Source organism: Hyperolius riggenbachi, chromosome 6 (genome assembly GCF_040937935.1).
Source record: "Hyperolius riggenbachi isolate aHypRig1 chromosome 6, aHypRig1.pri, whole genome shotgun sequence".
Taxonomy (NCBI): domain Eukaryota; kingdom Metazoa; phylum Chordata; class Amphibia; order Anura; family Hyperoliidae; genus Hyperolius; species Hyperolius riggenbachi.
The window spans coordinates 153614046-153629362 of NC_090651.1; the positions used below are offsets into that span (position 1 = coordinate 153614046).

At 46.0% G+C, this 15317-nt stretch overlaps 1 protein-coding gene across 2 annotated transcripts in view; it reads right to left on the reverse strand.

Moving 5' to 3' along the window:
- LOC137521184 (coagulation factor XIII B chain-like) overlaps window positions 1-15317 on the reverse strand; it is a 701298-nt gene that overhangs the window by 158422 nt on the left and 527559 nt on the right. For both annotated transcript variants that reach the window (XM_068240112.1, XM_068240111.1), the window contains one exon: window positions 11188-11391. In XM_068240112.1, coding sequence (XP_068096213.1) covers window positions 11188-11391 — 204 coding nt within the window. The remainder of the gene's footprint in view (window positions 1-11187; window positions 11392-15317) is intronic.

The window sequence follows — 15317 nt, forward strand, 5'->3', positions numbered from 1 at the left end:
AGTACAGGTCATTCGCCTTGAGTTTGGCTGGACAACATGAAAGAGGCCATCTGCACAAAGCTGGATGCAGACGTACTCTCCATCTCCTCTTGCTCTTCCTCAGTGCTCTTCCTCTTCCTCCCCCAGCCACGAACAATACCAAGGGAACGTGGAGCAGCAGAAGCCACCTGTGACGGCTGCCGCGGTTGTTCTTCTTCTGTCGCCTCTTCCTCCTCCACAGAAACACCTTCCTTATCATCATCATCAGAGTCTGACTCCTCTCCTTCCCCACACGACTCCTTTTCTTCCTCCTCCTCCCCCCTCTGTGCTGCCGCAGGTGTTGAGGAAACATCGGGTTCGATGAAAATCGCTCCCACGACTCCTCCTGCCGTAACGGTTCTCGTTCACGCTCCTCCACAGCTGTATCCACTACTCTACGCACGGCACCCTCCAGGAAGTAAGCGTAGGGGATCAAGTCGCTGATGGTGGCCTCAGCGCGACTCACCAGTTTGGTCACCTCCTCAAAGGGCTCCATGATCCTGCATGCATTTCGCATCAGTGTCCAGTTGTTGGGCCACAACATGCCCATCTTCCCAGATTGTGTCCTTGTACTGTAATTCTACAGGTACTGGGTGACGGCTTTCTCCTGGTCTAGCAGGCAAGAGAACATGAGCAGGGTGGAATTCCAGCGAGTCGGGCTATCGCAAATCAGGCGTCTCACCGGCAAGTTGTTTCTACGCTGAATGTCCGCAAAGCGTGCCATGGACATGTAAGATCGCCTGAAATGCCCACACAACTTTCTGGCCTGCTTCAGGACGTCCTCTAAACCTGGGTACTTGGACACAAATCTTTGCACGACCAGATTCAGCACATGTGCCATGCAGGGTACATGTGTCAGCTTTCCCAAATTCAACGCGGAAATGAGATTTCTGCCGTTGTCACACATCACGTTGCCGATCTACAGCTTGTGCGGGGTCAGCCATTGCTCCACCTGTTTGTTAAGAGCAGCCAGGAGAGCTGCTCCAGTGTGACTCTCCGCTTTGAGGCAAGACATGTCTAAGACTGCGTGACACCGTCGTACCTGGCATGCAGCATAGGCCCTGGGGTGCGGGGGCTGTGTAGCTGGAGAGGAGATCGCGGCACCAGCCAAGAAGGAGGAGGAGGATGACGACAGCGAAGAGGATGTAGCAGGCGGAGAGGAGGTGGCTGGAGGCCTGCCTGCAAGCCATGGAGGTGTCACAAGTCGGTCCGCTGCGCAGCCACGTACTCCCTGCTTGCTGCCATCGGTCACCAGGTTGACCCAATGGGCTGTGTACGTAATGTAGCGACCCTGCCTGTGCTTGGCAGACCAGGCATCCGTGGTCAGGTGGACCCTTGACCCAATGCTCTTCGCAATAGATGACACCACTTGCCTCTCAACTGCACGGTACAGTTTGGGTATGGCCTTTTGTGAAAAATAATTGTGGCCTGGTATCTTTCACTGTGGTGTACCAATGGCCAGAAACTTACGGAAAGCCTCTGACTCCACCAGCTTGTATGGTAATAGCTGGCATGCTAATAGTTCCGCCACGCCAGCTGACATTTGCTTCTTACGCTCAAATACTTCCGGCAGCACTGAAACAACATTCGGACATAACGCTGGCGGCAGGACAAGCCAGCATCTCTATTGCGTACAGTGCCAGTTCGTGCCAGGAGTCTAGCTTAGAGACCCAATAATTAAAAGGGACTGATGGATCGTTGAACATGGCTACGCCATCTGACATGTAGTCCTTGACCATCCTCTGCAGGCGAGTGGTGTTGGAGGTGGAACTGCGTGAATGCTGTTCTGTGGGCTGCTGCCTGGGTGTCAGAAAACTTTGCCACACCTTGGACACTGCTGATACCATTCCTTTGTGAGCACTAGCTGCAGCTTGTGTTGTTCTTTGCTCCCCTCCTAGTCATGGTTTAGTGGAAGTCAGTCTGTCGGCGTGGCTGGAGGAGGATGCAAATCTCACCAATTTCTCCACAAGGGCCTTCTGGTATTCTTGCATTTTTACCTGTCTGACACTTTCTTCAATCAATGTTGGAAAATTTTCTTTGTACCGTGGATCCAGAAGGGTGTAAACCCAGTAATCCACGTCCGCCAGAATTCGGACAATGCGCGGGTCACGTTCAATGCAGCCTAACATGAACTGAGCCATGTGTGCCAGAGTCCCAACAGGTTGCTCATGATGAGCAACCTGTTGGGACTCTGGCATCATCATGTTCTGTGCTTGCTTGTGATGCACCATCACCAGCATCATGCCCACCTTCTTCCTTGTCTTCTCCTGCCCATTCCCGCTGAATTGTGGAAGTCAAACGTGCACGGCCATGTCCCTCGGCAGTGGAGGCATCCATGTCCTGCTCTAACTCCAGCTGTTCCTCGTCTTCTTCATCATACAAGGGACCAGCAGTTCCTGAGGCAGATTGCCTGATGTGGATATCACGCTGTGCGGTGTCCTCTCTGAATTCCTCCTCTTCCATCCTGATTGCATCTTCCTTGATCTTCAACAGTGATTTCTTCAGTAAACACAGCAGTGGTATTGTAATGCTGACTAATGAGTTATCACCGCTCACAAGCAACGTGGATTGCTCAAAATTTTGGAGGACTTTGAAGAAGTCCAACATGGTGGCCCATTCTTAACCACAGAAGTTTGGCAACTAACTGGATAAGCCTCGGTACTGCTCCATCAGGTACCGGACTACTGCACTCTTCTGCTTGCAAAGTGCAGCGTCAAATTCCAGCGTGTGGGGACATCACACACCAAGCGATGGTTGGGTAGACTGAATCGCTGCTGCAGCTTGGTGAGTGCGGCTGAAGCGGTACTGGATTTGCAAAAATGCTTGGCCACTCGTCGCACCTTCTGCAGAAGATCCCCCACGTCTAGGCATGTCCTCAGGAACCGCTGAACCACTAGGTTCAGAACGTGGGCCAGGCAAGGGATGTGTCTCAGCTTTGCCAACTGTAACGCGCTAATGAGATTACTCCCATTATCACACACAACCAGGCCTGGTTCCAGGTCCAGCGGTGCCAGCCACAACTGGGTCTGTTCCTGTATTCCCTTCCAAATTTCAGCACTTTTGTGCTGCTTATCTCCAAGGCAGATCAGCTTTAATAAGGCCTGCTGACGCATGGCAACAGCTGTGCTGCACCGCTTCCACGCACTTACTGCTGAGTTAGCACTGCCGGATGAGGTAGAATTTGCAGAGGCAGTGGAGGAAAAGGAGCCAGAGAGGTAGGTGCTGTCAACTCGTAGGGACGCAGGTCCAGCTATTTGAGGTGTTGGCAAAACCTGTGCCATAGCCGGTGAGGAGTCGCTGCCAGGCTCCACAAGGTTCACCCAGTGTGCCGTAAGGGAGATGTACCGACCCTGGCCAAATGCACTCATCCACATGTCAATGGTGAGGTGAACCTTGCAGGCAACTGCATTTTTCAGGCTTCGGGTGATGTTTGCCACCACGTGCTCCTGTAATGCTGGCACGGCACAGCGCGCAAAGTAGTGGCGGTTGGGAACCACGTAACGTGGTATGGCCATCGACATCATGGATTTGAAGCTCTGTCTCCACCACACTATATGGCAGCATATATATAGGAATTTGACAATGCTGGCTGTTAGTGACATGGCCCGGAGGTCGTTTGCTGGCAATTTTCTCCTGCGCTCCAACATCTCTGGGACAGACAACTGAATAGTAGGCTCGCACACTGAAGGGCAGTTGGTTGTTGTCGTCGATGACTGGGAACAGTCAAGAGCACTACTGCTGCGTCTGACATCGGGTACTGATGGTTGGCCAACACTTAATGGCTGGGCTGCTGAGGAGGGTCTGGTGTCCAAAATGGAGGCAGTGTTGCTGGGGGCTGGAAATGAGCCGGTACCCTGGCCTTGTGTGTCTGCCCACAGATTGCGATGTTTGGCTTCCATGTGCCGGTGCATTCTGGTGGTGGTGAGGTTGTTGACATTTTTCCCCCTGCTCATTGTGGTCCTGCACACCTTGCAAACCACCTTGGTTACATCCTCCCTGCTGTCTTCAAAAAAAGACCAGACTTTTGAAGACCTACTGCTTTGCTGGGGAGTTTGGCACATGCCTCTTTTGCGTCTCATCTGTAGTGCCATCCCAACAGCGATGGCCTGCTTCCCATGTTGGGTCTGTGAACTCGTTGTCCATAACCTCCTCTTCCATCTCATGTGTGTGCACTGCAGTAGAGCTCCTCAGAACAACCTCTGCACACCTCAATTTGTTTTTCAACAATAAGCAACTGTAAAATGTAATAAAGTGTGTTTTTTATGGGCACAACTGTTCCCAGCTGGCACTGAAAGTACTGCTTTTTTATACAACACTAAGAAAGAGTAAAATGCAATAAAGTGTGTTTTTTATGGGCACAACTGTTCCCAGCTGGCACTAAAAGTACTGCTTTTTTTGGCAACAATACGCAAGAGTAAAATGCAATAAAGTGTGTGTTTTATGGGCACAACTGTTCCCAGCTGACACTGAAAGTACTGCTTTTTTATACAACACTAAGCAAGAGTAAAATGCAATAAAGTGTGTTTTTATGGGCACAACTGTTCCCAGCTGGCACTGAAAATACTGCTTTTTTTGGCAACAATAAGCAAGAGTAAAATGCAATAAAGTGTGTTTTTATGGGCACAACTGTTCCCAGCTGGCACTGAAAGTACTGCTTCTTTTGGCAACAATAAGCAACCGTAAAATGCAATAAAGTGTGTTTTTTATAGTCACAACTGTTCCCAGCTGGCACTGAAAGTACTGCTTTTTTATACAACACTAAGCAAGAGTAAAATGCAATAAAGTGTGTTTTTTTATGGGCACAACTGTTTCCAGCTGGCACTGAAAGTACTGCTTTCTTTGTCAACAAAAAGCAACTGTAAAATGCAATAAAGTGTGTTTTTTTATGGGCACAACTGTTCCCAGCCGACACTGAAAGCACTGCTTTTTATACAACACTAAGCAAGAGTAAAATGCAATAAAGTGTGTTTTTTATGGGGCACAACTGTTCCCAGCTGGCACTGAAAGTACTGCTTTTTTATACAACACTAAGCAAGAGTAAAATGCAATAACGTGTGTTTTTTATGGGCACAACTTTTCCCAGCTGGCACTGAAAGTGCTGCATTTTTGGGCAACAATAAGCAAGAGTAAAATGCAATAAAGTGTTTTTTTATGGGAACAACTGTTTCCAGCTGGCACTGAAAGTACTGCTTTTTTATACAACACTAAGCAAGAGTAAAATGCAATAAAGTGTGTTTTTGGGGGGGAGCACAACTGTTCCCAGCTGGCACTGAAAGTACTGCTTTTTTGGAACAATAAGCAAGAGTAAAATGCAATAAAGTGTGTTTTTTATGGGCACAACTGTTCCCAGCTGGCACACAAAGTACTGCTTTTTTGTTCAACAATAAGCAACTGTAAAATGCAATACAGTGTGTTTTTTATGGGCAGAACTGTTCCCAGCAGGCACTGAAAGCACTGCTTTTTATACAACACTAAGAAAGAGTAAAATGCAATAAAGTGTGTTTTTATGGGCACAACTGTTCCCAGCTAGCACTGAAAGTACTGCTTTTTTTGGAACAATAAATGCAATAAATTGTGTTTTTTTATGGCCACAACTGTTCCCAGCTGGCACTGAAAGTACTGTTTTTTTGGTAACAATAAGCAAGAGTAAAATGCAATAAAGTGTGCTTTTTTTATGGGCACAACTGTTTCCAGCTAGCACTGAAAGTACTGCTTTTTTTTGTCAACAATAAGCAACTGTAAAATGCAATAAAGTGTGTTTTTTATGGGCACAACTGTTCCCAGCTGACACTGAAAGCACTGCTTTTTATACAACACTAAGCAAGAGTAAAGTGCAATAAAGTGTTTTTTTTATGGTAACAACGGTTTCCAGCTGGCACTGAAAGTACTGCTTTTTTATACAACACTAAGCAAGAGTAAAATGCAATAAAGTGTGTTTTTTTATGGCCACAACTGTTCCCAGCTGGCACTGAAAGTACTGCTTTTTTTGGAACAATAAGCAAGAGTAAAATGCAATAAAGTGTGTTTTTTATGGGCACAACTGTTCCCAGCTGGCACTGAAAGTACTGCTTTTTTTCAACAATAAATGCAATAAAGTGTGTGTTTTTTATGGCCACAACTGTTCCCAGCTGGCACTGAAAGTACTGCTTTTTTGGTAACACTAAGCAAGAGTAAAATGTAATAAAGTGTGCTTTTTTATGGGCACAACTGTGCCCAGCTGGCACTGAAAGTACTGCTTTTTTATACAACACTAAGCAAGAGTAAAATGCAATAAAGTGTGTTTTTTTATGGGCACAACTGTTCCCAGCTGGCACTGAAAGTACTGCTTTTTTTTTTCAACAATAAGCAAGAGTAAAATGCAAAAGATGCATTGCGCACGTATCTGCCGGCAATAGGCTCCGCCCACCCGCGACGGGGGTTAACAACCCGAACAGCCGGCGGGTTGTTAACTCCAGATCAGACCCTAACCTGCCCCTTGCAGGCACCTGATCACCCCTCCACACCCTCAGATCGCCCGCACACCCGCCCTCAGATCGCCTCCGAAGTGCACTGTTTACATCTGTTCTCCCCTCTAATCACCCATCAATCACTCCCTGTCACTATCTGTCAACGCTATTTTTTAGGTTAGGTCCTAAACTGCCCCCCTGGGGGCTCCTGATCACCCCCCCCACACCCTCAGATCATCCCCAGACCCCCCTGTAATGATCTGCTCAGCTGCCTGTGCAGGCAGGCAGCTTTTTGACCATTGTTTAGGTTTGCATGCTGCAGGACTCTGGAAAGGAGACCTTCTGTCAGTTTTGCAGCTTGTGCTTGCTGAGGAATTTGCATACGTTTTCATGCAAATTGCCTGGCCACATTCATTAGAGGCGTGTACTATAAGTACTATGTGTTTCCCACAATGCTTGGCTGGTCATAAGGATTCCTTCCTGTGAAACACTCCTGGAGGAGTGTCAGCCTTACTCTTTGTTTGAAGATCAGCTTAGAGTAATTCCTGAAACTGCACTAGGCAGGTTTCCCTAGTGCAGTTAGGATTGCTTATCTGTTTTGTTTGTCTGTTGCGATTGTCCTGTCCCAGCGGTGGTCGACAGGAAATCGTTCTGATCTCTGTTCTTGGAGTATAGCTGGTGCAGCGGTTGCTACCAGCTATCTCTTCTGATCTGTCTCACTTGAATCGCGCTAGCCTCTTTTCGCTAGCGCTGTGGATCCTTCTGTTCTGCCTCCATGGATCGCACTAGCATCCTGCGCTAGTGCTGTGGATCCTTCTGTTCTGCTACTCTGTACCTGGATCGCACTAGCATCCTGCGCTAGTGCTGTGGATCCTTCTGTTCTGCTACTCTGTACCTGGATCGCACTAGCATCCTGCGCTAGTGCTGTGGATCCTTCTGTTCTGTCTTCCTGGATCGCGCTAGCCACTTTCGCTAGTGCTGTGGATCCTATCATTCGCTTATTCATGTTTTCGTGTGTCTGTCTTGTCTGCTACGAACGCTTGCTGGAGGCTTGATGAGATAACCGTTAAGCAAGCGCTCGCGTCCTCAGTTTCATGTTTGTCTGTCGGTGGTTAGTTAGGCGTGTTTGTCTCTAGAGTCTATTGTGCTTATCACGTGGAGACCGCGCATAAACGCGTGCACTGTTGTGAATGAGTGCGGTGTTCGCGTTTAGCTAGCGTTTGTTATTTTCCGTATCTCCTCATTGTATGATTTGCTGTGCCTTTGCTACTCTCGTGCTCTGCCTTGCTGTAACCTTGTGTCACGTCTGGCGATCGCACCTCTCGCGATCGCGTTCCTGCTTCATATCTGCTGTGGTGTGTGCACCGTCGCGGGTTGGCGACTAGGTTGGCGCACACACATACAACCTGTCCCTTTGCTCGTTCTCATTCGCAATCGCTTCTCTTGCATTTGCGTTCTGTGCTTCGTACAATTCCTGTCTGGCATTTGTGGAGGTACAGAGGATTGGTTCCTCTGCACTCCCCAACGCCATCTGCCGACAGGAATTTCCCTCTACGTGTGCGTAGCACCTTTTGCTGGGGTCCTGCAATTATACGCTTGTGGAGGATTTCCGCCGTATCAGCGCACGCGTTGTGCGCTGATCACGGAGAAAGTTCCACAATCGTTACACCCCCCCCTGTGTACTGTATACATCTATTCTTCCCTGTAATCACGCACTGATCACCTGTCAATCACCCATCAATCACCCCCTGTCACAACCTGTCACTAACACCCATCAGATCAGACCCTAACCTGCCCCTTGCAGGTACCTGATCACCCGCCCGCACCCTTATATCGCCCGCAGACTGCCCCTTAGATCGCCTCCAAAGTGCATTGTTTACATCTGTTCTTCCCTCTAATCACCCACTGAACACCCATCAATCACCCATTAATCACCCCGTCACCACCTGTCACTGCTACCCATCAGATCAGGCCCAAATCTGCCCTTTGCGGGCACCCAATCACCCGCCCACACCCTCAGAACGCCCTCAGACCCCAGCCATGATCACCTCACCAGTGCATTTCTTGCATCTACAGTGGCTTGCAAAAGTATTCGGCCCCCTTGAAGTTTTCCACATTTTGTCACATTACTGCCACAAACATGCATCAATTTTATTGGAATTCCATGTGAAAGACCAATACAAAGTGGTGTACATGTGAGAAGTGGATTGAAAATCATACATCATTCCAAACATTTTTTACAAATAAATAACTGCAAAGTGGGGTGTGCGTAATTATTTGGCCCCCTGAGTCAATAGTTTGTAGAACCACCTTTTGCTGCAATTACAGCTACCAGTCTTTTAGGGTATGTCTCTACCAGCTTTGCACATCTACAGACTGAAATCCTTGCCCATTCTTCTTTGCAAAACAGCTCTAGCTCAGTCAGATTAGATGGACAGCGTTCGTGAACAGCAGTTTTAAGATCTTGCCACAGATTCTCGATTGGATTTAGATCTGGACTTTGACTGGGCATTCTAACACATAGATATGTTTTGTTTTAAACCATTCCATTGTTGCCCTGGCTTTATGTGTAGGGTCATTGTCCTGCTGGAAGGTGAACCTCCGCCCCAGTCTCAAGTCTTTTTGCAGTCTCCAAGAGGTTTTCTTCCAAGTTTGCCCTGTATTTGGCTCCATCCATCTTCCCATCAACTCTGACCAGCTTTCCTGTCCCTGCTGAAAAGATGCACCCCCCGAGCATGATGCTGCCACCACCATATTTGACAGTGGGGATGGTGTGTTCAGAGTGATGTGTAGTGTTAGTTTTCTGCCACACATAGCGTTTTGCATTTTGGCCAAAAAGTTCCATTTTGGTCTCATTTGACCAGAGCACCTTCTTCCACATGATTGCTGTGTCCCCCACATGGCTTGTGGCAAACTGCAAATGGGACATCTTATGCTTTCTGTTAACAATGCCTTTCTTCTTGCCACTCTTCCAAAAAGGCCAACTTTGTACAGTGCATGACTAATAGTTGTCCTATGGACAGAGTCTCCCACCTCAACTGTAGATCTCTGCAGCTCGTCCAGAGTCACCATGGGCCTCTTGACTGCATTTCTGATCAGCACTCTCCTTGTTCGGCCTGTGAGTTTAGGTGGATGGCCTTGTCTTGGTAGGTTTACAGTTTCCATTTCTGAATGATTCTTGAACAGTGCTCCGTGGGATGTTCAAGGCTTTGGAAATCTTTTTGTAGCCTAAGCCTGCTTTAAATTTCTCAATAACTTGATCCCTGACCTGTCTTGTGTGTTATTTGGACTTCACGGTGTTGTTGCTCCCAATATTCTCTTAGCCAACCTCTGAGGCCCTCACAGAGCAGCTGTATTTGTACTGACATTAGATTACACACAGGTGCACTCTATTTAGTCATTAGCACTCATCAGGCAATGTCTATAGGCAACTGACTGCACTCAGATCAAAGGGGGCAGAATAATTATGCACACACCACTTTGCAGTTATTTATTTGTAAGAAATGTTTGGAATCATGTATGATTTTTGTTCCACTTCTCATGTATACACCACTTTGTGTTGGTCTTTCATGTGGAATTCCAATAAAATTGATTCATGTTTGTGGCAGTAATATGACAAAATGTGGAAAACTTCAAGGGGGCCGAATACTTTTGCAACCCACTGTATTCTCCCCTCTATTCACACCCTGATCACCTATCAATCGCCCCGTCACCCCCTGTCACCACCTGTCACTGCTACCCATCAGATCAGACCCTAAACTGCCCCCTGCGGGCACCTAAACACCCGCCCACACCCTCAGATCACCCTCAGACCCTGCCTTAACACCTCTCCAATGCATTATTTACATCTGTTCTCCCCTCTAATCACCCATCAATCACCCATCAATAACCCCCTGTCACTGCTACCCATCATACCCATCAGATCAGACCCTCATCTGCCCCTTTGCAGGCACCCAATCACCCGCCCACACCCTCGGATCGCCCTCAGCACCCCCCCGATCACCTCCCCAGTGCATTGCTTGCATCTATTCCCCCCTCTAATCACACCTTGAGACACCCATCAATCACCTCCTGTCACCACCTGTCACCCCCTAACACACCTACCCATCAGATCAAGCCCTAATTTGCCCCGTGTGGGCTCCTGATCACTCGGCCAAACACTCAGATCCCCCTCAGACCCCCTTCCGATCACCTCCCCAGTGCATTGATTGCATCTATTATCCCCTCTAATCACCCCCTGAGGCACCGTGTGTATCCAGCATAACAGACTGACTGATTGACTGTTGCCCAGGGCGGCTGCTGTCTGAGCCTCTGGCTAAGTAACAAGACAGATAACAGAAAGATAGGCAGCATGCTTGCAAGACTAAACGCTGCTCTACCGATAGCATACATTCATACAGATACAAGACAGGACTACAGATTGGAGCGTAACTAATAGCAACCGCAGCTTATAGTTATGTCCTCAGAAGCAGAGCAATCAGGTTAACTACTAGTCACCAGCAAGCATCCACACAGGCAAGAACAAGACTACACGAAGGAACGTAACTAATAGCAACCGCAGCCTATAGTTTATATATTTAGTATAGTGCATTTATTTGTGTTGTTTTATTAATTTTTGTAACTAAAAATGTTTTATTCATTTTTGGATTCCTCAGCACTATTATGGACATACCTAAGAGCAGTTATTACATTTATCTTTATAGAACAGAACAAATATACTTACCAGGTTTTGAGCATTTTGGTAGCAGCATCACACCATCTATGCACTGCACTTTTAACAGGTTTGTTGTAGAAGATGGCTCATAGTAGCCTGGTTTACAGCTGAATGTTATGTGGTCAAGATGTTCACTGTACAATGTTTTGTCTCCCTTATATGCCAGCTGAATGTTGTTTTTTTCCATGGCCATATATGTGACTGTGCATGGCTCTGCAAAAAAGTAAAGGATACAATTATTTTAAATAAACCTTCTGTACATATTTGTCATTATGGCTTATCATATAATAGATTAGTTGACGGTTACATTTTGAATCAAGGTGAATAATGGCAGCTGAAATTATACTTTGAATTTACTGTGTGATATAGACTAAATAAAACTATCCAATAAAACGGTCCTTTGAAAAAACTGCACCTGAAATGAAGCCAGTTGTTTTCTTCAAGTTTTTTCATGGCTGAAAAACACTGATTCTAAAGGCCCATACATGCTCAACCAAACTCCATGATTGTCATCTGAAAACAATCAGGTGGGTGTACACATGGCAAACGACTAGATGAGCAACTGAAAAGAGGCAGATTGTCTGATCCGCCTGGTGAATCAACTCACACAATATATGTGGCCATGTTGTGCTGCCCGTTGATTGGCATTTATATACGCAGTATTTAAAAGAGATGGATGTTCAGTATGTTGGTGCGGGGGAAATACAAGTCATGTTAACATTTTTTCGTTGTGACTGGTATGTTGTGGTGTTTGTCATGCACCACAACATGGTGGCTAGACCTTGCCCTCATTTTGGATCTAATTAACCTCCCTGGTGGTCTATTAAAACCGCCAGGGGGCAGCGCAGCACTTACATTTTTTTTTTAATCATGTAGCTAGCCTAGCGCTAGCTACATGATAGCTGCAGTGCAGCGGCATCCCCCCACCCCCTCCAATCACCTCCGGCATTCAGCGCAAACAGGAAATCCCGTTCAGAATGGGATTTCCTGTTTGGCTTCCCCCGTCCCCATGGCGACGATCGTTATCGACATGGTGACGTCATCTGGAGTCCCGATCCACCCCTCAGTGCTGCTTGGCGCTGATAGGCCAGGTTGCGCAAGGGGTCTGGGGGGGCGGCGCTGCAGATAGCGGTGAATGGGCGAAGAGCAGCGGCGATCGGGAAGTACACGCAGCTAGCAAAGTGCTAGCTGTGTGTACAAAAAAAAATTATGCAAATCGCCCCAGCAGGGCCTGAGAAATCCTCCTGCGCGCATAGCCAGACCTCAGGTTGGGCTTACCGCCAGGGAAGTTAAACTGTCTAATTGCGCTTGAAGAGAGTGCTTCACTTACCATCACTACGGAAACATCTGAAGTCCAGATAGGAGGACCATTATGCTGGCCTCAAAATCAAACTAAGGATTTGTACAACTCAATACCACAAAGGACGGACAATTTTCACTTGAGTATTCTTTTCTATTTATAAATCCCTTTTTATTTTATGACTGCTGGCTATTACCCGTTCACTTTGGTAATTCTATCATTTTTCTATACTAATTTTGTAACACACTATTTTTACTAAATAAGTGATTCAAATTATTTAAAAGGCTTTCTACCTGTTTTTGAGTATATCATGGAATGGATCTAGCCTGTGGAGCTGTTACCATTTATAAGTTGTGGTGTACAAATATTCTAACACGTTTTCTTGCAGGCTAGAATAGCTCTGAGAGGTTTTTACTGCCTTCACAGTGAATCCGTGAAAGTGATTTAGAGGCTGCTATATTTCCTTCCTTTTAAACAATACCAGTTCCCTGTCATCCTGCTGATCTATTTGGCTGTAGTAGTAGTGAATTACACCAGAAACCAGCATGCAGCTAATCTTGTCAGTTCTGACAATATTGTCAGAAACACCTGATCTGCTGCATGCTTGTTCAGGGTCTATTGCTGAAAGTATTAGAGGCAGAGAATCAGCAGGACAGCCAGGCAACTGGTATTGCTTGAAAGGAAATAAATATGTCAGCCTCCATATCACGCTTACTTCAGGTTCACTTTAAAGGTAGGTGGTGGCAGACTACCATTTATTGCAGATAACGATTGTATGTGTGTGAAGTCACTGTCGATCCCAATCTCTCTGTTCCTACTGAAAACTCGGTTGCAGACTGAGTCGTTGTGCCTGATCGGGGATTCTTCCTGTGTGGAAATAGCTGTGTCTCATATCTATTAAGCCATTTCGTGGCATCTTGAGACACCGTTGTATCATCCTTGGGAACATCTGGCTGTGGGGAGGGGGCTGAATTTTACTGGGGGCCCATCTGGCTATTGTGGAGGGGGCTATACTGGGGAGGGGCTTATACACAGATCAATCACTTTTTCCTAGTTTCTGAGGGAAAATTGGGTACCTCGGCTTATACGTGGGTCTGCTTATATGCGAGTATATATGGTATGTTAAAATCAAAGGCTCCCAACATCTCCACTGGTGGATCTTTGTTAAGACAGATAAGACTGGATTACCCCTTTCCTTTTAAGGAAACTGCAATAAGATATTTAGGGATCATGTTGCCTAAGGATATGTCTAAGATTTTAACTCTTTATTTTCCACCTTTACTCAGTTCTATTAAAAGAGACTGGGAGAGATGGTCTAGGATTCATTTTCCATGGTTTGGTAGTGTGGATATACTTAAGATGAATGCGTTACCAAGATTGTTGTTTTGTATGTTCATTTTGCCAATTCATTTACCCCGTCATGTTTTTAAATCTCTAAAAACAATGTTTGTTTGATTTATCTAGCATAAGAAGACTTCTAGAGTAGCATATAATATTATAATTAAAGGAGAAAGCATGTTTAGGGCTTTCTGATCCTAAATCATACTTATCAAGCTTGCGCACTAGAGGAAAATGGAATATCCGCAATCACCGACAGGTGGCATCTAAACAATTTTATTGAGCAAAGTAAAAGGCTGACATGTTTAGGACAACGATATCCTTACTCATAGCCCCTTACTCATGGGGCTATGAGTAAGGATATTGTTGTCCGAAACATGACAGTCTTTTACTTCTGTCTCGTGGTTGCTCAATAAAGTAATTTGGATGCCACCCGTCAGAGAGTGTGGCTATTCCATTTTCCTCTGGTATTGCTCTCTGAATCCTGCACCTCGACACGAGGAGAGTGAGTGCAGCAATGTTTCTTTTACCTTGTTTGAACTCTCAAGCTTGCGCTCTATTCAGGCTTTTTGATTGGACATATGGGGAAAAAAACAAAAAGATTAGTAAATATTGAAATGATTAGGCACATGCCCCCTGCTCTTTCTGATTTAAACATTGTACTGCAGGCGATACATCATGGTTGTCCTCTCTCCTTGATAAAGCGGGGTAACACCTGGGGAACTAGTGGGTATGTTAAGGGGGTCATGTGTCTTTCCTTGCCACACTACCAATGTGGCTGCCTACACCAGTCTTTACTTCCCTGGGCTGCGTATTTATTTATTGCTGTACACTATGCACTTTATTTCTATGGGCTGCTTCACTGATCATGAGTTAATCCATTAGCACTAGAATACAATGTCTATATAGATGTCCTAGCACTGGCACTTTGATACTAAGTTTTTTGCATGAACGATATATGTTTTTTTTCCTTCACTTTTATTGATTTTTGCACAGAGATATGGATATTGTATTGTTTAACACTAATTTGCACTATCACTGTACCCAGGTTCAACCACCCGGGGCCTCAGTAATTGAGTTCCTGGTATTGGGGTACATTATTATTGGGAGGTGCAAACAATTAGATATTGCATATGATATATTGTTGGTAATGAGTTTTATGGGGCATGATATTTTAGCATGGTTTTAATTAATTCAATTATTACAAAGTGTTTTGTCTAAATAAATTACTCATACAATATTAAAGGGGAACTGAAGAGAGAGGTATATGGAGGCTGTCCTGTTTATTTCCTTTTAATCAATACCAGTTGCCTGGCAGCCCTGCTGGTCTATTTCTCTGCAGTAGTATCTGATTAAAACCAGAAACAAGCATGCAGCTAGTCTTGTCAGATCAGACTTATAAGTCTGAGCCACTGAAACACCTGATCTGCTGCATGCTTGTTCAGGGGCTATGGCTAATAGTATTAGAGGCAGAGGATCAGCAGGGCTGCCAGGCAACTGG